This window comes from Ornithorhynchus anatinus, chromosome 7, assembly GCF_004115215.2.
Source record: "Ornithorhynchus anatinus isolate Pmale09 chromosome 7, mOrnAna1.pri.v4, whole genome shotgun sequence".
Classification (NCBI taxonomy): domain Eukaryota; kingdom Metazoa; phylum Chordata; class Mammalia; order Monotremata; family Ornithorhynchidae; genus Ornithorhynchus; species Ornithorhynchus anatinus.
The window spans coordinates 42477466-42502502 of NC_041734.1; the positions used below are offsets into that span (position 1 = coordinate 42477466).

A 25037-nucleotide genomic window follows, 5' to 3' on the forward strand; every position below is an offset into this window, starting at 1 on the left:
AGCTAACTTTTCACAGGAGGAGTTTTTTTTTAAAAAAAATGGGATTTGTCAAGTGTTTACTATGTAGCAGGTACCATACTAAGGAGTAGAGGGAGGGGTGAGGCAGTAGGAACTGCAGACCACTGTCAATGCTACTATGCCTTAGGATGCTAGACATAAGCAGAGGCCATGTGGGGAAGGTTTATTTGGGTGCCAAGCAGCATTAAAGAGCCCAAGCAGCAACCGCGTCAGTAAGGTAAAGAGTGAGTGCGTTTTCAGGAAGGTCACATGGGAACCCTACGACCAAAACCCTTGTTGGCCTCTGCCTTTATCCAACCCTGCCTATGATCCAGTCTCAAAATCAAATAGTTTGACAAGATCACTGAAGGCGATGTCCTAAAATACAGTGAGTTCACCAACAACCAAAGTTCACCTAGCTTTGCTAGGTGGGACATGTTAGGAGAACTGATCGATCAAAGGTATGTGAGCTTTTACTAGGTGTAGAGCTCTGTACTAAGCACTTGGGAGCATATGATGTAACCAATGGAAGCAGGACCCTCAGACAACTGTGACAACCACAATCAGAGAAGACAGAACAAACATTTCAAGGACGCAGTGAAGTACAATCTCAGAAAACAGGGTATAACACCAACAAGCACCCAGCTCAGTGTATAGCAGTTCGTGGCTTCACAGTTTCCCTCAGCAGGTAGGGATACATTGTATTTTGCATAAATATCCTCTCCTGGCCTACGGAAGGCAGATTTAAGTCTCCGCAGGTGAAAGCTTGAGCTGGTATCCCGGAAGGGTCGAGGTCACGTCATGGTAATTTTTACTTTACGATTTAAATTAAAATTGACTTCTGCATTGTTTTAAAAGATCAGCCACTCCGGGCAGCTTTTTGTTTAAAAGAACAGTGAAAAGCTGCTAGTTCAAGTAAAATGTGACGCTTGAGGACCCAGTGGGTTCAGAGTTCACTTGGTAGGAAGAGTTGGGGGAGGAGGGAGACTGCCCCTTAGAATGCACACTACTGGATTTGAAAAACTTCAAGAAAGAGTGAGGACTTAAGAAAACCCCACAATCAAGCAACTTTGCGTTTTTAGAAGTCGAATCCTGTCGGTTCCTGGCTGCCAATTTTTAAAAGACGACTGGCCTGGACAAGAGCTGAAGAGAATTTTAGACATATATTTTATTGACACTGAATTCTAGGGCAGAGGCACAAACAAAGCAAAGAGTTCATCAGCCTGGAAGTCAGACCCTTTCCACAGGAACCGAGATAAATATCCAGAGTTAAGCCAAAAAAGAAAAAAAACTACAGCCCAGGGACCTAACTTTGACTCTTATCTTATCTCTGACAGAAGAAGAAAGCTTTTTTAATCTGGGGCAGAAGTGACTAGGTAAAGATGCAGAGAATAGTTCAGAGCAATTCCTTCCTTGCCTTCGGAGCAGCCGTTTGGCCTCCCGCTCGCCTGCCCAGGCTCATCCCTCAGTGCTGCCGGGCCATGTCATCTCAGAAGCTGCTAGTGTCTCCTCCCCCGTCACTGCTGAAACCTTTTGTGATTCCAGACAAGCTGTTGTTGGGACCTGGGCCTTCCAATCTTCCTCCCCGGGTAATGGCAGCTGGAGGACTCCAGATGATTGGACATATGCATAAGGAGATGTTCCAGGTAAGCAGGGTGTCTTCATCTCTAAATCTGGCTCTCAGGACTAACGGAAGCCAAGCGGCTCAGCTCCTTTCTTTAGGGAAATGGGAAATCACTGCCGGGTTGGCTCATTCTCCTTGTCTTTTACCTGCTCTTGTCTTTTCTGTGTTACCTTCACTTTCCTAAAAAAAAAGTTTCCAGTGTTTGGAAGTTTTCAGGTTGATCACACATCCTTCAACACTATAAATGAATAAATCCTTTGGAATCCATTGCTTCTTTCACCAATATGTTTCTTGAACTATTCAATAGATGATTCTGTCTCAAATAATTCAACCCCCACAGACTTCTATACCTGCTCACAAAACTGTCTCCAAATAGAAGAAATGGGAATTTTGTCTACAAAGAAAGAACAAATTAGTCAATCATTTAATCTCTCAGCCTGCTTGGGGAAGCAGCGTGGCTCAGTGGAAAGAGCATGGGCCTTGGAGTCAGGGCTCCTGAGTTCGAATCCCAGCTCGGTCACTTGTCGGCTGTGTGACTGTGGGCAAGTCACTTAACTTCTCTGGGCCTCAGTTCCCTCATCTGTAAAATGGGGATTAAGACTGTGAGCCCCACGTGGGACAACCTGATTCCCCTGTGTTTACCCCAGCGCTTAGAACAGTGTTCGGCACATAGTAAGCGCTTAACAAATACCAACATTATTATTATTAAACCTTCATTCATTGTCTATTTGGCTCAGGGCACAAAATTCCCCTGAACTCAGGAGGGGAGGAGGAAGGATGGATTACAAAGAAAACTAAAACATAGACCCTACCATTAAGATGCCAACTCGGTTTGAAACATCAGCTTCATAGCCTTCATTTCACCCTGCTCGAGGAGAAGAAAAATAGATCGGTAATAGCTCTCCACTGCAGGAGTCTAAGTGAGAGTGAAAGCCTTCCTATTCTTTGTGCTCTGGAGAATTGTTTTGCTTTTCTGCTTGTCACTGAGATAACTGGAAATGGCTTTGTGATGCCTCTTTGTGTTCTCTTCAGATTATGGATGAAATCAAAGAGGGGATTCAGTACGCTTTCCAAACCAAGAACCAAATCACTTTGGCCATCTCTGGTTCTGGACACTCTGCCATGGAAGCTGCCCTCTTCAATGCCTTGGAGCCCGGTGACTCAGTGATGGTGGGAGTCAATGGAATCTGGGGCCAGCGGGCAGCTGATATCGCTGAGAGAATAGGTAAACTACAGGGTCTCCTCTCACCTGAGTTTCAGGACTAAAGGCCTTTATAATGGTAAAGGAAAGAAATTCCAGGACCCCAGAGATTAAACTGGACTCCTAATCCGGGGACCTGGCCTTTAATTTCACCTCATGAAAGGGTTAGGGGCCAGAGGGAATTAGTTCCATCTCAACAGCCTGAGGGAGGATGGAAGAACAGAGGAAGGAAGAAAAGGGCACCCAAGAAGAGAGAGAAGATGAAAGAAGTTTGGAGAATATAGCCACCTCTAGCATTTCCCCCTTCTGTATATATAGAGCTTATTTAATCCACCATTTCTGAATTGGGGATGCTTAGAGGAGAGGTTCGGATAATGTTTGGGACACATATAGCAGGGAGAGAGAAGAGAAAATGCCTGTGAAAGGTGGTGCCCTAAATTTTTAAGTTTAGGAGCAGGGTCATAGATATCATTAAACACACATCTGGGCCAGAAAACCTGGACATCTTATGGTAAATTCTTTTATGTGAAAGGGAAAGTTTCAAACTCTTTCCTCACCCTACAATACAGAATATTGTCGCTAAACTCAAGGTGTTTGGGAAAACTTGTAATCAACTGAATGTATTGAGTATTTACCACATGCAGAGCACATTACTAAGTACTAGGGAGAGTAAAATACAATAATAATAATGATACCTATTAAGGGCTTACTATGTCCCAAGCACTGTTCTAAACCCTAAAATTTAATCAGCTCGGACACAGTTCCTGTCCCATGCAGGGCTCACACATCCCCATTTTACAGATGAGGTAACTGAGGCACAGAGAAGTTAAGTGTCTTGCCCAACAGAGTTGGTAGACACAATTCTTGTCCACAGGGAGTTTACAGTTTAGAGTAGCAGTGCACCTAATCAATCATTTCATTGGCAGGTACTTTTCTTCAAAATTGAGCAGGGAAAGAACTTTTTCTGCTCACAGGAAAAGCAGGACAGAATTGGCTTTCCTACAGTTTGCAAAAGTCCTATCATCTGGCTAACCAGCACTCAGTGGGCCCAGATTTTAGATAGGGACACTTTAATAAGAACTTCCATTCCAATAGTGAAGACTATCAGGCACAGTCAGCCTGGCCACCTGAACAATGCCACCCATCATTTCCTCCTGAGATTTACAATTGGAAAAATCATGAACGCTGGTTAGTGTTTGCCTCATTTAAGATCTCTTTCCTCAATTTTTGAAAGAATGAGGAATGGAGAGAGGTAAGCAAAAACGTTGTAGTCAGGCAGTCACCCAGTTTAATCATTAATTCTACTGTTTGGAGGCATTTCATCATGTTTCACTTAGAAATTTTTCATAAGATCACATTAAGCTGATACAGTTCTTCTAGGTTCAAATTAATAGACGTTACAGGTGAAAAGTAAGACTATTATGCAGTTTCATGGAAAGAGAAGCAATTAAAGAGAAATGGTACCCTAAAAGGATTAGTATTATTACTGCTCTTCCTTGTCCTGGGACCATAGGTGGATTTAATGGTTAATTTTCCCCTGAGATTCGGGATGTAGAAAGGTAACCAGATGGGCTCGTAACGAATGACAGAATAAAAAGTCATAACCAGAGGTTTCAAATACCATCTTCTGCTTTTTTCCCTCCTACTATCTCTTCTCTGATTATACATGTTTCAGGAGGAAAAGTACACCAATTAGTGAAGTCCCCTGGAGGATATTATACCCTGCAAGATATAGAAAAGGTAAGTCTCAGGTGACTATTCATCCCAAATACATTTGTAGTGGTGCCAACTGAGTGAAAACCCAAACAATAAAATCCTATTAATTCTAACCACCCCAATCTGGAATTCATGATGATTTAGAAACAGCACTCACCCACTCTTTTCTACATTCCCTCCTTCTACTGATACCTAAGGAAAAAAGACATTACTCAAGCAGGAAGCTTCTCCTCTAGCTGGTGGTTAATGAAGTCTTACTTAATGAGCTTAACAAGAACACCTGTGCAGGGCCTCAACGTGGGCCTCAAAGAGCACTTCCTGTCTCCGGTAGCCCTCCACTCAGATTTAAAGAGCTAGTCAGCCGAAGAGCATATGAAAGTGAGTTTATCAGTACCCAGAGTCCTGCCAGAAATTTTCATCTAAAAGATATATTTCTACAATTCAAAACGTGCACAATCGGTGGCATTGATTGAGTGCCTGTTGTGGGCAGAACACTGTCCTAAATGCTAGGGAGAGAGCAGTGCAATAGAGTTGGCAGACAAAATCCCCATCCTCAAGAAATTTACAGTCTAGGGGATTCAGATCATACTCCCAAATTTGTGAGACTTTTACTGTATCTGATAAATATAGCAGATTATGAGGTTCTAATTGCAGTCTCATTACTGACACTATTCTGAAGAAGATAGCAATGCCACATATCGTAGGAATAGAAAGACTTGCTTGTTAAATGAACAACAAACTCTTACCCAGAATCTCTGGTGCCTAGCATGTAAACAGAATGAAAGGATTTAGAGAAGCCTCATATGTAGATATCCCTGTCCTGTTCTAAACTTCAGTGGCTTTCAGAGTCTTAGAATTATGGTAATTATGAAGCGCTTACATGTGCCAGGCACTGTTCTCAGCATTGGGTAGGTACAAACAAATTGGGTTAGACACAGCCCCTGTCCCACAAAGGGCTCACAGTCTTCATCCCCCTTTAGGATGAGCGAACTGAGGCCCGAGAAGTGAAGAAACTTGTCCAAGGTCACACAGCAGCTACGTGGAGGAGCCAGATTTAGAGCCCAGGTCCTTCTGACTCCCAGGCCTTTGTGCTATCAACTAGGCCACGCTGCTTCTAAAGTCATTCTAAGTCTATAAAAGTCTTTTTGATAAATATTTTGAATCAGCATCAACAGTATTTGAGTATCTCCCAGATAAATTGCTTCTAGTTAAGATAATCCACACACCCCAGATTAGCTGTGATAGTGGCAGATCTGATGTAAGCTCCTGGGCAATTTTAGAAAGAGGTGTAATGTCCAGAGGTGCAATTGTTCTGGCTAAGCAGGTCTACCATCCCTGAATTGATCCTCAGCTTCTTTGCTTCACTTTAAAAGCCTGAGCAGAAGATGCTCCGGGACTGCTCATTTTAATCCCCACAGCATTCTGACATAGACACATCCGGGATTGTTATAATCCCAACTCTTACTTTCCCTTCTCCAGCACAGTCTTACAGTTGCTGACAGGGAAAGGGAAAGTATGGAAGGTTTGAGAGGTGTCCCATATTCTGGTTTTCACTAAAAATAAAATGTTCCAACTAGTTAAATAACGATGATATTTCAATCAATCAGTGAATCAATCGTATTTATTGAGCACTTACAGTGAACAGAGAACTGAACTAAGCTGTTGGGAGAGTACAGAGACATTTAGCAGTAAGTGCTTACTATGTCTTAAGCGCTGGATTAGTTACAAATTTGTCAGATTAGACATTGTCCCTGTCCTACATGGGGCACATCTAATTGTATTGTGCTCTCCTAATCACTTAATACAGTGCTCTGCACACAGAAAATGCTCAATAAATACCATTGATTGATTCATCTGTATTTTCAGATAAAGAAATTTAGGCCCAGAGAGGTTAAATGAGGTGTAGACGTTGCACACAGCAGGTCTCTTGCAGAGCTGGAATTCGAGTCTGGCTCTTCTGTCTCCTGCTCTTCCCAACAGGCAAAAAGTCTAGCTTTCAGAAAGGGGGGGCATGGGAAACTGTTCCAAATATATGAAGCAACAGAAAATGATTATGAAGTATTTTGAGCCTCTAGGAAGGAACATATGTAATAATATTTCATATTATTACATTCCACTTGATAAAATAACAACAGTATTGAATAAATCATGTTCAGGGCACAGATAGCAATGTGCCTCAGTAGGTAAGAAACCAACATCACTAGAAGTTCTATCCCTTTGCTAATTCACTCTTACTGTTGGAATCCTCATGGATTCCTCTAAATAGCTTTAAGATTTGTTGAGTGAATAACAATCCAGACTGCAAGCCAGATGACAATGAAAACCATTTCTCCACTCTTAACCTCAGTGGCCCAAGCATCATTATTCTCTGCATTCAGTTTGCACATTTGCCTTCATGCACGTTCTCTCTTATTCAAGGGTCTAATACAGCATAAGCCTGTGCTGCTTTTCCTCACACAAGGAGAATCTTCCAGTGGAGTCCTGCAGCCTCTAGATGGATATGGAGACCTTTGCCACAGGTCAGTCAAGCAAACCCCAAAATTGGGGTATGTAGGGACGCAGTGTGGGAGAGGAGGGATAGCTGAGTGGAAAATCGGCCTGCCATTTCAATTTCCAATTCCAAATCCAATAGGTACATTTAATTCACTTCCATTCTTACTGGTTTCCTTCGGCCATTTGTTTTTCCAAATGAATCGATCAATCAATCATATTTTTTGAGCGCTTACCGTGTGCAGAGCTTTGAACTAAGCATGTGGGAGAATGCAATGCGCAATTCCCCGCCCACGATGAGCTCACAGTCCAGAGGAGGAGACAGACATTAATATAAATCAATTTTCACATTACATCTACCATGGTGTTTTTTGGGTACCACTGAAATGCTGACTGAAATCTAAACAGCTAGAAAAATCTCTTGACCCAACTATCATACTGCTCTTAGACCAAGTAATAGCCTGTGGGCCAGGAACGTGTCTTCCAACGCTGTTACACCGTGCTCTCCCAAACGTTTATCACAGTGCCCTGCGACTAGTAGTAGTAGTTGTAGTAATTTAATAATAGTTGTAGCCTAGTAGTAAGAGCATTCATTAAGCTCTCATTTGGTGGAATGAATGCCCTGTACTAAATGCTTATGAGTTAAAACCAAGCAAATGAAACATGTCCTGATCATTAAGAGCTTACTTGCTGATGGTAGAGACTGTCATAAAAGTATTCAAAAACAGAGTAATCGAGATAACTAACATTCAGTGAATAAACATATATACCTAAGAGCTGAGGATAAACATTAGTAAGTATTTTAGGGTTAGAGTTGATTGATGAGTATTTATGTCTCGGAATGCTGGAAATTAATCGAAGAAGGCATGTTTGAAGAGGTGGGCTTTCAGGAGGGCTTTGATTATAGGGCAAACTGTGATCTGGCAAATTTGGAGAGGGAGAGTTTCAAGCTGGGGGAACGGCATGAAAAAGGGAATGGCAGCAGGAGAGTCAAGAGTGAAATACAGCTAGAGAGTTAGCTGGGGTAGATAGAAGCTAGTCAGATCACACCCAGTCTCTGTCCACTTGGGACTCACATTCTAAGTAGGAGGGAGAATAAGTATTGAATCCCCATTTTACAGTTGTGGAAACTGAGGCACAGAGAAGTTAAGTGTCAGATCCAAAGTCACACAGGTAGCAATTGGCAGAGAAATTGGCAGAGCCAGGATTAGAAGTCTGGTCCTCTGGCTCCCAGCCCTGGGTTCTTTCCACTAGGCCACAGTGCATCTCCTTTCTTACTGGTTTACTTCATTTGGTCCATTAAACTATCCTACCTAGCACCTCTGCTGCCCAGGATCCTGGACTCAGCCCTCCAGGACCAAGGCCCCGGGACTCTGATCCAGGGATAGCAAACTCATTCCTCTACCCCGCCCTTCTGTTCTGGCTCACACATCTCCCAGGAGCTAGGAGAATGGGAAAAGGAATGGGAATGGAGAAGCAGCGAGGACTAGTGGAAAGAGCACGAGACTGGGAGTCAGAGGACCTGGGTTCTAATCCCAGCTCTGACAACTGCTTGCTGCGTGCTCTTGGGAAAGTCACTGAACTTATCCATGCCTCAGTTCTCCTGTTCTCCCACCTATTTAGACTATGAGCCTCACGAGGGACAGGGACTGTGTCTAACTTGACCCCGCCCCACAGCACTTATGTATATATGCCTATATCTATAATTCTATTTCTTTATATTGATGCCTCTTTACTTGTTTTGATGTCTGTCTTCCCCCTTCTAGACTGTAAGACCCGTGTTGGCAGGGATTGTTTCTCTTTATTGCTGAATTGTACTCTCCAAGTGCTTAGTTCAGTGATTTGCACACAGTAAGCGCTCAATAAATACGAATGAATGGATGGATGGGTGGATGGATGGATGGATGGATGGATGGATGGATGGATGGATGGATGGATGGATGGATGGATGAATGGATGAATGAATACCCCAGTGCTCAGAACATTGTTTGACACATAGTAAGCACTTAACAGATGCCATTTTAAAAAAGGGCCTCAGTGGGAGAGGAGCCATAGATAAATCCATGAATGTAACCAGGATTGAGAGAGTTGACACCTCTCCCTCAGACAGACTAGTAGTAACTTGACTCCTTACCCATCGTATCACAACTAATCTGTGGTGGGTTTTTTTTAAATTTTTTAATGGTATTCATTACACGCTTACCGTGTGCCAGGCACTGAACTAAGCACTGGGGTAGATTCAAGCTAATCAAGAGGGACAGAGCCCCTGTTCCACAATGGGGCTCACAGTCTTAATCCCCATTTTACAGGTGAGGTTATGGAGAAGCAAAGTGATTTGCCCAAGGTCCCACAGTAGACAGAATGGTGGAGAAGCAATTAGAACCCAGGTCCTTCTGACTCCCAACCCCCCCCCCCCCCGTTCTAACCACTTGGCCACTCTTCCTCTTTTCTTTTTTTTCCTAATTCTCCCCCTCATGGCTTCTTATATTGTCCAGTTTCTTCTCATCGCTCTTTCCCTTTGGCTTCCCACCTCATCACCCTTTTATTTATGCTGAGAAAAGAGAGCAAGGAATTAAAATATTCCCCCCACTCTCTGCTCCGAATGGAGAGGTATTGCACTGCATTCAGAAGAGGCTCATTGAATAATAGTAATTATTATTATGGTATTTGTTAAGTGCTTACTATGTGCAAAGCACTGTTCTAAGTGATGGGGTTGATACAAGGTAATCTGGTTGTCCCACGTGGGGCTCACGATCTTAATCCCCATTTTACAGATGAGGTAACTGAGGCACAGAGAAGTTAAGTGACTTGCCCAAAGTCACCCAGCTAAGTGGGGGAGCTGGGATTAGAACCCAAGGCCTCTGACTCCAAGCCCGGGCTCTTTCATTCATTCATTCAATAGTATTTATTGAGCGTTTACTATGTGCAGAGCACTGTACTAAGCGCTTGGAATGAACAAGTCGGCAACAGATAGAGACAGTCCCTGCCGTTTGACGGGCTTACGGTCTAACCGGGGGAGACGGACAGACGAGAACGATGGCAATAAATAGAGTCAAGCTCTTTCCACTAAAACCATATGGTTGATTAGTTGATTCCTCGGCCTCACAGTGAGAAGGATCGGGTCAGAAAAATCCCGTAGCTGAAAAGCAACTCTGCAGTATACAACTGCTTTTAGTGAAAACTGCCAATGATCATGTTGGTATTTATTAAGTGCTTCTAGGTGCTAAGCACTGACTGTGAGCCCCATCTAGGACAGGGACTGAGCGTGATCTGATGAACTCTTGCCTACCCAGCGCTTAGTACAATGCTTGACACATAGTAAGCACTCACCGAATATCATAATAATAATGATGATGATGATGGCAATGATGTAATAATAATAATAGTAAGCACTGGGGTAGGTACACAATCACTAGATTGGATATAGCGAGACCCAAAGTGTAAGAAAGAGGGAGAACAGATATTTTATCCCCATTTTACAGATGAGGAACCCAAGGCACAGAGATATCAAGTGATTTGCCCAAGGTCACAGAGCAGACCAGTAGCAGAGCTGGCACTAAAAAAATCTGAGCTTCCTGACTCCCAGCCTGGTGATCTTTCCACTAGGCAACGCTGCCTCCCAATGAAACCAATGAGAAAAATGACCCAGTCACATAAAAGTAAGTAATGAGACACATAGACCCCAAACACCACACACACCACAATCAAGGGCACACACTCACACCCAAACACCGGCACGCCTGCGCGCACACACACATATTCAAACCGAAGGGGAAGCATTTAGAAGTACAGTTTTTTAAAGGCTGGGGGTGTGGTAGAAGAAACCATAGCGTTTTCCTGACTAAGACCTGATTTAGTTAATCTTCCCCTGCCTCGCCTTTCAGGTATAACTGCTTACTCCTCGTCGACTGTGTGGCGTCGCTAGGAGGAACTCCAATCCACATGGACAAGCAGGGTGAGAAGCCATGATCTCGTCCTTCCTAGGCCCCACTGGCCAACCCCTCTCTGAGGGTAGGCAGCCCACAGTTGACATTTAGACCCAAGCGAAGCGACCAGGCCTCCTCCCCCAACCTGTAGCCTCTGCTTTTGAGGATAAGCCATCTGCTCCCCTTCTAATCAAAGTGATTCACAGACCGTCCCCCTTCCCCACGCTTCCTCTTGCGACCACCGTCTGCCACGAATTCTGTTCGGAGCAACCGTACAGGCTGGGACTGTAAATGCCCTAAATACTCGGGTCTCGGGTCCGAAACGCCACTTTTAGGATGCAGTGCTGGGTTTCTAGCGGCTTTCCCCTTCCTTTCTTTTTTCTCAGCTATTGACATTTTGTACTCCGGCTCTCAGAAAGTCTTAAACGCCCCTCCCGGCACCTCCATCATCTCTTTCAGTGAGAAAGCCAGGTAAGTGCTCCCTTTCAGATTTATACAAAACAACTTCGAACTGCAAAGCTGAGTGGCCCCAATCCGCTCGATGAGTCCTGTTGTTTCCAAAATCATCAATATTTGAAATATGTCTCTTTCGTAGCATATGCCTAGTCATGTGATAGCATGTGATTAAGTTAAAAGGTCAAGGTAATTCTGCAGTGCCTTATGCCATCGTCTGTTCAACATCATTATGTGTTGCCGAAATGTATATTCCAAGCGCTTAGTACAGTGCTCTGCACATAGTAAGCGCTCAATAAATACTGTTGAATGAATGAATGAATCATCTTCTCACCAACAGTTTCTTCTGCTAATTGGATCTCCATAACCTTTCTGGATATGCCTTTCCATGTCTATCAGATTATTAGCCAGCAAATGATCTTATTTTTCTCTATATTCATACAGAGCCTTGAAGTAGTAGAGAAAAGGAGGAAGAGAAAGAGTTGGGAGGAGAAGGAGAGGGGACGAAAGAAGAGAGATAAATAGAGCAGGGTAGGGGAAGGGAGAAGTACCTTTATGGTCAAAGACTCTCCTTGAAGGGAGATTTGAATCCTCCAGGCAAGTGGGATGAAAAGACCAATAAAGAAATGAAAATCCTAGATCCACAGATCAGATCATCTAGAGCAACCTAGGGAAGCAGCATAACATAGTGGAGACAGCAGGAGGCTTGGGAGCAGAGGACCTGGGTTCTATTTCTGACTCTGCCAATTCCTTGCTGTATGGTCATGGACAAGTCAGTTAACTTCTCTGTGTCTCTCTGCTTCCTTAACTGTAAAATGGGTATTCAATGCCTGTTCTTCCCTCCTACGTAAACTAGAGCAGAGACTGCCCAACCTAATAAATTTTTGTATCTTCCCCAGTGCTTAGAACAGTATTCAGCGTGGCTCAATGGAAAGAGCCTGGGCTTGAGAGTCAGAGGTCATGAGTTCGACTCCCGGCTCTGCCACTTGTCAGCTGTGTGACTGTGGGCGAGTCACTTCACTTCTCTGTGCCTCAGTGACCTCATCTGTAAAATGGGGATTAACTGTGAGCCTCACGTGGGACAACCTGATTACCCTGTATCTACCCCTGCGCTTAGAACAGCGCTCTGCACATAGTAAGCGCTTAACAAATACCAACATTATTATAGAAAGTGCTTAACAAATACAATAACTATAATAGTACTTGGGAGAAGCAGTATGGCTTAGTGGAAAGAGCATGGACCTTTGAGTTGGAGTTTTCTGGGTTCTAATCCTCGCTTCACCACTTGTCTTCTGTGTGGCCTTGGACAATGACTTAGCTTTTCTGCGCCTCAGTTTCCTCTTCCATAAAATAGGGATTGAATCGTACCCGTCTTCTGTGTGGCTTTGGGCAATGGCTTAACTTTTCTGTGCCTCAGTTTCCTCATCCATAAACTAGGGATTGAATCCTATCCTTTCTTACTATATCAACTGCATACAACTTGATTATCTCTTTTCTACCCCACTGCTTAGTGCGGTACTTGGCGTACAGTAAGCTCTCAAAAGTACCATCATCATCATTATTATTATTAATAGCATTATTATTATCATTGCCTTTTCTTTATCCAGAAAGAAAATTTTCAGCCGGAAGACAAAACCCGTTTCCTTTGCTCTAGACATGAGTTGGCTGGCCAATTTTTGGGGCTGCGACGACAAGCCGAGAATGTGAGTGACGTGGAGTTGTTAGTTTGCCATTTGCATAAAGGTTTCATACACATCCAGTATAACCTCCCTTTGAACATGGCCTAGTGGAAAGTGTACAGGACTGGAAGGGCAAGAGACTCAGGTTCTGGTCTTGGATCCACAACTTTCTTGCTGTGTCACCTTGGTCAAGTCACTTGAATTTATCTGTGCCTCAGTTCCCTCTGTAAAATGGGGAATAGGGAGAACTATCCGTTCTCGCTCTTAAACTGTGAGCTCTGCAAAGGACGGGCTGTGACTGATCTGATTCCATCATATCTAATAATAATTATGGTATTGGTTAAGAGCTTATTATGTGCAAAGCACTGTTCTAAGCACTGGTGTTGATACAAGGTAAACAGTTGTCCCACGTGGGGCTCACAGTCTTAATCAGTATCTACATCAGGACTTGCTTAGTACAGTGCTCTGTACCTAGTAGGTGCTTAACAAACACCACAACGAATATTATCCTTATTATGACTAATTCCCTCAATCCAGTCATTTTTGGATCTACCTTTCAAAAGTCTTCAAAATGCCATCTAGCCCTACCTCACTCTGGCACCTCCTCCCCAGGGAGGGTCATTAGGTCCAGGAGTGATGTTTATTTATACTAACAGCAATTAAAGCACTGAACTGCTTACTAAATGGGAACAGGGCTAGGCCTTGCACTGGGTTTTCTATAGCACCTTTTTCCACATGACTCTAACAACTTTTAGTGGGATGAAGGCACACAGTTATTATGTTAATTCTACCTAAGGAACTCCACAGTAATGGGGGCGTAGGGAAAGTGGTGGAAAAAGAGTGCCTCACCAATATTCCACTCTTTCCCCTATATGTATTTCTCCCTTTCATCTCCTCCCCCTGCCCGCCTTCACACACACACTCACTTCCTGCTTCTGCAAAGCCTCTTCCCTACAGTTCTGCCACTCTTTACAAAAATGCTGCCTCCCGGCAGATAGCTACATGCCAATATCTGGGAGGAGAGAGGGACCCTTCCCCCCCAACAATGGGGACCACCTTCTTTGAGATTTTTTCTTTTAGGGAAATCATGATTTCAAATCCCGCCAATTCTGATATGTTGTTGGGCCTAATTTAGTTGGACGGCAAATGAAGTGTCTTTTGCTTCACAGATATCACCATACCACGCCAGTTATCAGCCTATACAGTCTGCGAGAGGGTTTGGCCATCCTAGCTGAACAGGTGAGCGGCTTCTTGAACTACCAAAGTGAATGATGGAGTGGAAAGTAAATGCAGAGACAGCAGGAATTGAGACGCTTGCTTCAGCATATTTTAGGTGATCGTTCAATCGCCTCTGCTGATGGAAGATCAAGTTTACCTCGTCTTCATTTTGGAGTTTTAATCTGAGAATGAGACTCGAGGGGCTGGAAGAGACCTTGTCAGGTCAACTAGCCTATCCCCCAGGATTCGGGCAGGAAAACGTCACCCCAGGCAGCTGAGAATCTATCCCAAATCCAAGACCAGCAGAGAAGGTCTTTCATACCCCTCTTTGGTGACCCTTTCCACTGTTTAACAACACTTTTAGCAAATTCTGTCTCTCCCTTCGTGCTCCCTAAATCCATGTCTTCTCACGCTGCCTAATGGGAGCTAGCAAACAGTTGCTCACCTTTCTCTCTGTAGAAGCCTGTCATACACTTACAACTTCCTTAACTTTCTCCTCTTGAGGCTGGCAAATCCCAATTGTTTTCCTTGTAGTTCTTACTTTCTAACTTTTAAATCTCAGCTCTCCTCTAAACCTTCTGCAAGCTGTCAAATATGGTTTTTCTATAACCCCAATGTCATATGGTTCCCTTCCTCTTAATTCTATTCTTATCAAGCCCATTAACTCGAGAAGCAGCGAGGCTCAGTGGAAAGAGCCCGGGCTTGGGAGTCAGAGGTCATGGGTTCTAATTCCGGCTCCGCCATTTGTCTGCTGGGTGACCTTGGGCAAGTCACTTAACTTCTCTGTGCCTCAGTTCCCTCACCTCTAAAACGGGGATTACGACTGTGAACCCCATATGGGACAACCTGATTAGCTTGTACCTATCCCGGCGCTTAGAACAGTGCTTGGCACATAGTAAGCACTTAACAAATACCCTTATTATTACTGTGGTCACTAGCTCCCTTTCTGCTGGATTTATTCCTAGTTATTACCATTCCAGTGTATAAATGTGTACTTATCTGTTAAATTTCCTCTTTTTCCTCTTTAGGGTTTAGAGAAATCTTGGAAGCATCATGAAGAGGTGACTCAGTATCTATATGAGGAGCTGCAAAAACTGGGCCTCAAGCTCTTTGTGAAGGAGCCGGTAAGGAAGGGAAGACCAAGGCCCCGGCTGGAGGGCACTAGTGGTTAGTGCCCTGGGCTGGTTCTGATAGACAGTTCGGTGTCTATCTTGGTCCACTTAGCTGGCATCTCCAAAAACCTTTAAATTCATTACGGAGAGACCTCCAGACCTGCTCAGGCCTCCTGGAGCCATTTAGACAGAGAGTAAAATGAGGAAGCAAGATGTCTACAATTTGTCGTTCAGCCCAAATGACCTGCCCCCTGCTTTCTACATTTTAATCACTGCTCTCTTCTACTTTCCGGAGGGAAAGGTCACTCCTTAGCAATAACTCCCAGTCACGTCTGGTCTCTCCATCCAATTTATATGGAAGGACTGAAGCTGCAGGCTGTAAACTCCTTTAGAAAGGCATGATGCGTATCACCTCGTACTGCACTTAGTACAAAGTGCTTAGTACAGTGCTCTGCACCCAGCGAGTGCTCAAGAAATACTATTGGTTAATTGATTGAGGTAAGAAAATCAACCTGTTAATTCAAATAAATCAGGATTTGGAGGCCTAGTCGTCTCAATCTGCCACCTCAGTTTGACTGCAACATGACCTAGTGGTTAGACCTTGGGCCCGGAAGTCAGCAGGACCTGGGTTCTGATCCTGGCTCTGCCACTTGTCTCCTGTAGGACCTTGGGCAAGTCACTTAACTTCTCTGTGCCTCAGTTCCCTCACCTGTAAAATGGGGATTAAGACTGTGAGCCCCGACTGGGACATGGACTGTGCCAACCTGATCACCTTGCATCTACCCTAGTGCTTAGAACAGTGCCTGGAGTATAATAAATGATTAACAAATACCGTTTTAAAAAATCCAACGTCAGGGAAGGTTTGGAAGTAGCAGGAAGGTGTGGAAAGTCAAAAGTTGACTGTGATGTAACTGATTCCATTATTCTTTCTTCCAGGAGGTGCGATTACCCACCGTCACCACTGTGGCGGTGCCTGAGGGATACAACTGGAAGGATATAGTAGACTTTCTTATGAATAAGTACGGAATAGAAATCACGGGAGGCCTGGGTCCTTCCATAGGAATGGTAAGCCTAGGAGAGCAGGAAAGTCGGGAGAGCGGGAAGTTTGAAGTACCCCCTGCCATGACTGATTTGGCCAGATGGGTGGGTGGAGACAACAACTTCAGCTCAAGTGTGCATAGTAAAGTTCACCATGTAAGTGTCTTCACAGCCCAGCTGGGGTACTATGGTGATCTAGGGTTAAGGGCACTCTCTGCATCCTTTTAAGGCTACTAATCAGATGTCACAATTCTGAGGTCAATCATATAAGGATGGGTGTTGCTGGGCTTCCACATGGCTGCTATGGCTGACCCATGCTGTTCCCCCGAGTGGGTGGCAAAGAAAATCTCCATTAAGCATGAGGAAGAAGGATGGAAGAGGAGAGGAGGTAGGAAGAGAGGGGAGGAAGAAGGTTTCCATGATATCTGGGAAGAAGCAAGACCTGGTAATTTATTATGAAGAATGCGATGGAAAGACGGCGAACATTTGGGCCTATGGTCAATGTGGTCCAACCCTTAATTTTTCACTAGACAAGTTGCCATCCGCTTCCCAAAAAAGGGAAGAGGGCTGTATTGCCACCAGCACAGTATCAAATGCTAAATGCCCTCAGGGGAATGGGAAAGAAGAGGCAGAAATATTTGATTCAATCCCTCCCTCTCCCAAATGCACACTTGCCATTCAAACTGATGATGGAATAGGGAAACTGGTAACATCTGCACCAATCCCCATGCCCGGAAGCCAATGGAAGCTAAATCCATCCCACGAGCTCATACCCACCTTTGGTACTGAGATTGAGTAGGGGTATATGACAGTTCCTCTTTCCTCTTAAACCAGGTCCCTCCAGTCTCTTGCCCTCCCCATCAGTTTATGTGTGTTTGAGTGTGTGTGTGTGTGTGTGTAGAGAAGAGTGAGAGAGAGAGAGACTGTCTGCTCTTGGGGAGGTGCTCATCTGTCTTCTGGCTGTACACAGTTCTTAGGGCTGTTCTATCTTCTCTCCCCTTGGACTCCAGATGAGTGAGTCTACCCAACCCTGTGTTTTATTGTCAGCTCTGTGTGTGTGTGTGTGTGTGTGTGATTGTACCTTTTCCTTTTAGGATTGGCTTTTCCCCTTATTGGTTGGAAGGCTCTGCAGGTGGGAGGAAAACGGAAGGGGAGGAAAGCAAGACCACCTTCTACTACTCAATTGATCAAGTCATGATGGGGGCCTGCGTCGATTAAGAAATTTGGTACTTGGGTTGTTTTTTGGCACATTTGCCAAACCTATCAAGGCACTTCCGCTCTCCTGATCTAGAATATGGGTAATTCCATGAGTGCTTTCTCTATCACCATAAAGCTCAGCAGTGAATATTCAGCAGAGTGGTGAAGTGAGAAAGCGATCTGAAATGAAAACAGTGTCCAAGTCTACAGAGCTCATAGTATCTGGGCATTGGTTTTTTTTTGTTTTAGCTAGCTTAATACTAGAGGTACTTTTCAATTCTTCTTCCTCCCTACTACCCCTTGGATTTGAGAGGTTGCCTCCTGTGTAACGCCTATCCCCCCTCCTTTGGACTGTCCACTCACTGTGGGCAGGGAATGTGTCTACCGATTCTGGAGCACTGTACTCTCCCAAGTGCTTAGTATAGCGTTTTGCACCCAGTAAGCACTCAGTAAATACCACTGACGATTGATGAATGAGAAAACATACCTTTTTTTGTCCCTCTCTGTCTCTCTAACAGGTGCTGAGGATCGGACTCTTAGGCTATAACTGTAGCAGAGCTAATGTCGACAAGGTCATTCAGGCCCTAAGGGAGGCACTCAAGCAATGCCCTAAAAACAAGATTTGAAGGAGAGAATCCTCTGGGCCGACTCAGAAGAGACTCCCTCACCCACTGCCAGCCAGAACTCACCAATGCTTTCTTTGGAAATATGTCAATGTAATCTTTGGAGAAAGGAGGGAGAAGAAATAGATGCAGGTTTTTTTTTTCAGATAAGAAATAGTAGTAGAAGGGAGAATATAGGGGGTGAGAAAGTGAGAAGATGAAAGAAGACACTGAGACAAGATTTTTTTCTGCTCTAGTAGTCCTTTCTCATTTTATTCTTGACTTTATGAACCATTTTCTCTCCTACCCAAATTTATCTATTTTGAAGACTGAGCAACCCAAAAACTCTGTTGAAAAAATTCACACAGTCTTGGGTAATTCCAAGAGCTTTCTGAATTTGAGCAATTTTTTTCTTTCTTTTTGTTTAAAAAACAACCTACATGGGAATTTTAGAGTGTTTTTTTCTAGATAAATGGAAGTCTATGTGATGTAATCACTGTCCTTTTTGGAGGACAACCAGGGAAATAAAATGTTGCAACTCCAAATTTGCCCGGTAATGCAAGACTTAGACCCCCAAAAGTTTCAAATAGGTTCTAAATTAAGGTTAAAACTCCATAAACAATGAATAACCAAGCTGTTGAACAAAAGATGATACAATCAGTATGAAAGCACTGCAGAATCTGTTTCAATCTTTTAAGCTACAGTCACACATAATCAGAAGATATCATATTTGTCTACAAAAGTCAGAGTCCGAGGAATTCCATACAACTTTTTTGTCAATCGCTATTTCCTCTTGAAAACTCTCCTCGGCATATCAGAAAAGAAATTGGAGTCAAAGTTCCTCTTGCTTATCCCTGTTTCATCTGAGATATCCGCTCTCGCTGAAATGACATAAGGTTGCCTTACTTTAAGCCTTCGCCAGTCTTCCAATCTTCCTGTTTCTGTGTCTCCATTTTCTTTTCCTCAGAGAGGAGAGGATGCCCTGCCTAGGATAAAGGTCTGGCAGTCAGAGGACCTGAATTTTAATCTTGACTGTGCCATGTGTAAGCTGTGTGTTCTTGGCCAAGTCACTTCATTTCTCTGTGCCTCAGTTTCCTCATTTATAAAATGGGGCTTTAATTCTTGCTTCCCTCCCCAAGGAGGGAGGTCAGCCTCTTGTGGGAAAGGGACTGTGTCCAACAAGATTTTTTTTTTTGTATCTATCCCAGCACTCAGGACAGAGCCTGGCACATAGTAAGCACTTAACACATTCCTCAATTGTTATTTTTAGATATTTACAGCCCAAATATACTCCAGCACTTTGCCTCCACCCCATAATAATTCAGGTATGTGTTAAGAGGATACTATGTGCTGAGCACTGTTCTAAGCACTGAGATAGATACAACATAAGCAGATTGGACCAGTCCCCCCCTCATGAGTTAATCTAATGGTGGGCGGGGAGTGGGGGGCACGGGGAGAATTGAGGCTTTGAGAATTTAAGGGACCAAGGTCACACAGAAGACACATGAAGGAAAAGGGATTAGAATGCTGACTTCTAATCCTTTGCCTTTTTCCATTAGACCCATCAAAAACAACATCTGTGATTTCTAAGAAGTAAAGGTAGTTTTCTCAGAAAACCGAGCCAGGGAGAAATGAATAGATTGCACCTAAAGTAATACATGAGCCCTTTTCAAGAAACAATTAATAATAGAAAAATAGACATGGCTTCTCCGGATTGCCCAGGCTCACCAACCTTCCTTCTAGCAACCACGTTTCCTTGGAGTTTTTAAAGGGGAATCAGGGAAAATAATCACTGCTGGCCAGATCATCCCCTAAGCCACTTATAAACGCAAGCTCCCGGCTTAGGGCCCCGAAATCGCGGCTGGGCTGGAAAGAAGTGATGAGCTGATAAAGACTGTCATCTCTGCCATCTTCTCTGGATGTCGTTGTGTTGGTTCTGTAATGTTATTTGATATATTTATAAAAGGAAATATACCAGTGCATCATTATGTGATCCTCATTAAGTTTGCTTGAAAGGGCGAGGTGGAAGACAGCTCAAACAAGCGTATTTCAATATCAGAGCCACAGGAGACAAGGCGAATTTAGCACTCCAAGCTGCTAGAGTCCCTTCTGGACTTTTGCAACCTGCCAGGAGATAATGAGTCTCCCTATCTCAGATCTGCTCTGTTTGATCATCTCCCTGGGTTATTTGTAGCTTCTTTTAAGCTCACCGTGAGTAGGGACACATGTCTGCTAATTCTGTTGTGCTCACCCAAGCGCTCAGTACAGTGCTCTGCACATTGTGAGTGCTCAATAAATTCGATCGATTGTTGAACTAACGCAGAAAACTGTGAACCCTCAACCTCCTGCTCTCTTGCTCACCCTAACTCCTCCACTCATTCATTTCGGCTAGTTGGGTTTCAACCACTGTCAGTATCAGGTAGATATATGAGTCAGGAGAGCTACAGAGCCTGCTAATGAAATCTCCACATAGGCCCTTCCTCGAGCTTAACGCCAAAAGGCTAATCAGGCAACATTCAAAGAGAAATCACACAAATACAGAGGGTGTCTCTAACATAGACCCCTTGGCATATATTTATTAAAGCCCAAAGATGCAACGCAACATCACTGAGGAGAAACACGTGTACATACGGAACGTATAATGAAGCCCTCTATCTCGTTCTAGCCCTTCTATTTCCAAAGTGCTTTGCAAGCTATTTTAATTAATGTGGATACATCGCCATATAAGGGGAAGATTCAAACAAGAATCATGCTGGTTTGGGGAAGCAGAAAACACTACGAGTCTTGCAACTTGGCTTGGGAATCAATTTCTAGGGAGAAAACATCACGATCAGTATACGAGCACTGCAGTGGCGAGGTCTGCAGTCCTGACATATCCCATCACCTCTTCTTAAAGAATAAAACTGAAGGGTAAATTGCAGGCCGGTCCTAGAAGCTGAGGCCCATTCACAGTTTAGTGTAATTTGCAGCTGCTCTCTGAGCGTTTAGAAATTCACCACACAAGGAAGTCCTGGAAGAGGGAGGTCTTAAATACCGTAGGAAAGCTCCAAGAATGACCCATTAAGTCCAGAGTTCCTAGGAATGAAATTATGATTTTCTCAACTCCCAACTTCACCTATTTTCTTGGTCTTGGAGAAGACATTTTGCATAGCAGAAATCCGGTCTTTCTCTTGAATATTGAAGACCTGGAACTAAAGAACCGGAAGTGAGAGGTCAATTGAAAGAAAGAAACATCACAGATAGCTTCAGAATTGAGAGAAATTAAATGATGGGGAGAAACTATCGGACTGCTGCCCTAACTCTGGAGCGATTAATGGTACCATAATAGAGGAGTAGTGTGGCCAAGCGGAAAGAGCGTGGGCTTGGGAGTCAGAAAAACCTGGGTTCTAATCCCAACTCTGACACTTTTCTCCTCTGTGACCCCGGGCAAGTCACTTAACTTCTCTATGCCCCATTTTCCTCATCTAGAAAATGGGGATATAATATCTGATCACCTGCCTATTTAGATTATGAACCCTGGGTGGGGCAGGTCCTCTGTTCAACCTGAATGCCTTGTATTTTTCCCTAGTGCTTAATACAGTGTCTGGCACAGAGAAAACACTTAACAAATACCACTTTAATACTAGACTGCTTTCCTTTAGATTGTAAGTTCATCCTCTAGATTGTCAGTTCACTGTGGGCAGGGAATGTGCCTGGTCATTCTGTTGTACTGTACTATCCCAAAAGCTTAGTTCAGTGCTCTGCACACAATAAGTGCTCAATATATATGATTCTCTATATGATTGATTGATTTCTTTTTAGCAGTGATAACTCAACATGGGCTCTGTTCTCCCCAGCAAGGAGAGGAAGGAAGAAAGACCCATAAGACAGCACCAAGGCCCCACTTCTCCCATGAGAAGCAGCGTGGCTCAGTGGAAAGAGCCCGGGCTTGGGAGGCAGAGGTCATGAGTTCGAATCCCGCCTCTGCCACTTGTCAGCTGTGTGACTGCGGGGAAGTCACTTAACTTCTCTGTGCCTCAGTTCCCTCATCTGTAAAGTGGGGATTAACTGTGAGCCTCACATGGGACAACCTGATTGCACTGTATCTACCCCAGCGCTTAGAACAGTGCTCTGCACATAGTAAGTGCTTAACAAATACCAACATTATTATCTCATCAAGCTTCCAGCAGGATATCGGGGTGGCAGTTACACAGAGAAGCAGCGTGGCCTAGCAGAAAGAGCACGGGCGTGGGAGTCAGAAGGACCTGGGTTCAAATCCCGGCTCTGCCACATGTCTGCTGTGTGACCTTGGGCAACTCACTCCACTTCTCTAGGCCTCAGTTACCTCTTCTGGAAAATGGGGATCAAGACTATGAGCCCATGTGAGACAGGGACTGTGTCCAATCCAATTTGCTTGTATCCACCCCAGCACTTAGTACAGTGCTTGGCAGATACTATAATTATTATTTATGATTATTAGGGAAAAATTCACAGGTGGGAATTGAACTTGGACCCTGTCTCACATGGGGTTCACAATCTAAATTTTGAACCCAGTCTCACCAAGGAATGAACTATGATAAAATTGCTTAAAGATCCGTCTATGTAGCTAAATGATAAAGGCCAGGGCAAGAGACTGGAAGGGAGAAAGCTTGGATTTAGTTCTGAATACTGGGTGAAGTCTGTCACTGAAGAAACTCTCCAATGGATTCTGGCCTGAATGCAGGGTTGGGAGAGCCATGGGATTCCACAGTGTTTCCTCGAAGTTTATTTGAGAAATTACTTGAAATTTTCTGATATAATGAAGAATAGTATAAGAGTTATTGAATCCCTCAATGGCAGAAGAACACTAAGAATCTGAGTGATGTTTTTTCTTATACCAAACCATCCTCCACTTTCCAAACAAAAGCCTCTCAAACCCTATGAACAACGTGGGCCATTATTTTTCAATCAATCAATCAATCAATGGTATTTACTGAAAGCTTACTGGGTGCAGAGTACTATATTAAGCGCTTGGAAGAGTACAATACAGTTTGTAGACATGATCAATTAATTATGACTTTCCAATTTCCTCTTTGGGTTGCAATTCTGTATTTTGGGATGGCACATAAAGGGAAAAAGCTATTTCAGTTTTACACAGAAGAAGAAAATGACGGAAAAGATCTCCCTAAGGCAAACTGAAAGGAGCAAGATATTGATCATCATCGTGCCTTCTATTAAATTTCGGAGCTTATTTTAAAATGTCACACTTGTAATAACAACAACAATAATAATAATGGTATTTGTTAAGTATTTATTATGTACTGACCCCTGTACTAAGCTAAGTGAAACATCATACAAAATAATCAAGTTTGAAAAGAACTTACTGGGATCAAGTCAAATGATCAACTCTATCCCCACGTTCACATTATGGTGCTGATTCTGCCTTTGCCATCTCCATCCATACATTTTGTGAGCTCGGAACACTCTTCGAGTCACCTCATGTTACCCTCTTAAAAAAGAGCCATCCCTGTGATTTCAGGGAAATTTTGAGGAAACCACACTTTAAAAAGTTTGTACCCCACATACTTTGCATTTTGGTGTCTTATTTGGACATTAGGCTTTTACGCTTTCTTTCCCTGTCTGATTCATTTTCAGTCTCATCTTACCCTCCGAAAGAGGAGAAATCCCCACCATTTCTGGGCCACTTGGAGGAAGCCGCACTTTGAAAAGTCTGTTCCCCACATACTCTGTATTTTGGTGTCTTATTTGGACATCGAGCTTTCAGGATTTCTTTCCCTTTTTGGTTCGTTTTCAATCCCACCACTCCCACTTTCCCACGTGGCCCGGAGCTCCCTGCCTAATCCTTGTGATATAAGCAGTGTCCAGTAGAAGGGACAAGTGTTACAGGTTGAAAAACCGTGGCCAGCCCTCACTGAATAGTATGAAGTTAACTCGTTTTAGTCCCCCGCCCAAGATGACAAGTACCTTGTCCAGCAGGACATCAAAATAGGCAGTATCCCAGTAGGCTCTGTTGTTGGCAGGAAGTTGCAGGAAGGCTTTGATGCCATTGTCGATCCGCTGCGGGCTGGTGATCTGATGGGTGATGTGAATCTTCAGGAACAGTTCCGGTTGACTGGCAAATTTCTCCACTTGTTGGTACAGAAAGTTCAGGTCTAGATCCTGCCTTTCAAACAGGTTGCGCTCGGGGTGCAGGAAATGGGGCAGGTTTCTGGTGGCCAGGCAGCACAGCAAGATCACCAGGAGTCGGTAGACCGAGCCTTCCAAGTCCTCCCAGTCCTCAGAGGAGGGGAATATTTCGGTGGCCCACAGCAGCACCATCTGAGCAAAACGGAAGCAAACCATTTACTGTCTAAAACAGAGTATAGGAAACCGAGGAAAAGTCACTCTTCGTGGACGACTACCCTTATCAAAAGCAACTCCTAGGTGTCTTACAACATATGTGTACCTACCTTTAGTTTTCAGAGATAACGTTTCTTTTGTGAGTTGAAAAGCAGCATGGCCTAGTGGATAGAGCATGAGCCTGGGGGTCAGAAGGACCTGGGTTCTAATCCTGGTTCCACCAGGTGCCTGCTTTGTGACCTAGGGCAAGTCACTTCACTTCTCCGTGCCTCATTTACCTCACCTGCACGATGGGGATTAATACCGTGAGCTCCACGTGGCACAGGGGCTGTGTCCAACCTGATTAGCTTATACCTACCCCGGTGCTTAAAACAGTGCCCGGCACATAGCCAGGGCTTAACAAATACCATAAAGGGAAAAAAAAAAGTTCCTCTAGATTCATGTTTCTGCTCAACACACTAGTTTC

The 25037-nt window shown here is 43.9% G+C and overlaps 2 protein-coding genes and 1 long non-coding RNA gene across 12 annotated transcripts in view; 1 reads left to right on the forward strand and 2 right to left on the reverse strand.

Moving 5' to 3' along the window:
- Positions 1-1353: 1353 nt before the first annotated feature.
- AGXT (alanine--glyoxylate and serine--pyruvate aminotransferase) lies at positions 1354-18798 on the forward strand. Its single transcript, XM_001513625.5, has 11 exons — positions 1354-1643; positions 2654-2846; positions 4498-4562; positions 6957-7057; positions 10913-10983; positions 11341-11425; positions 13015-13110; positions 14256-14325; positions 15333-15428; positions 16353-16481; positions 18170-18798. Exons 1-11 carry the CDS (start codon positions 1380-1382, stop codon positions 18275-18277), a joined length of 1278 nt encoding a protein of 425 aa, XP_001513675.3. The 5' UTR covers positions 1354-1379; the 3' UTR covers positions 18278-18798.
- LOC103170578 lies at positions 1419-4793 on the reverse strand. The gene is made up of 3 exons (XR_486278.3): positions 4696-4793; positions 2434-2486; positions 1419-1801 (listed from the first exon to the last, which is right to left on the reverse strand). It is a non-coding gene; the product is annotated as an uncharacterized LOC103170578 (long non-coding RNA).
- A 1991-nt stretch (positions 18799-20789) lies between the features above and the next one.
- Positions 20790-25037, reverse strand: part of MAB21L4 (mab-21 like 4) — a 42450-nt gene continuing 38202 nt past the window's right edge. For all 10 annotated transcript variants that reach the window (XM_029068454.2, XM_007669211.3, XM_007669224.3 and 7 more), the window contains 2 exons: positions 24197-24550; positions 20790-21444 (listed from right to left, as the gene is read on the reverse strand). In XM_029068454.2, coding sequence (XP_028924287.1) covers positions 21352-21444; positions 24197-24550 — 447 coding nt within the window. In that variant the 3' untranslated portion in view covers positions 20790-21351. The remainder of the gene's footprint in view (positions 21445-24196; positions 24551-25037) is intronic.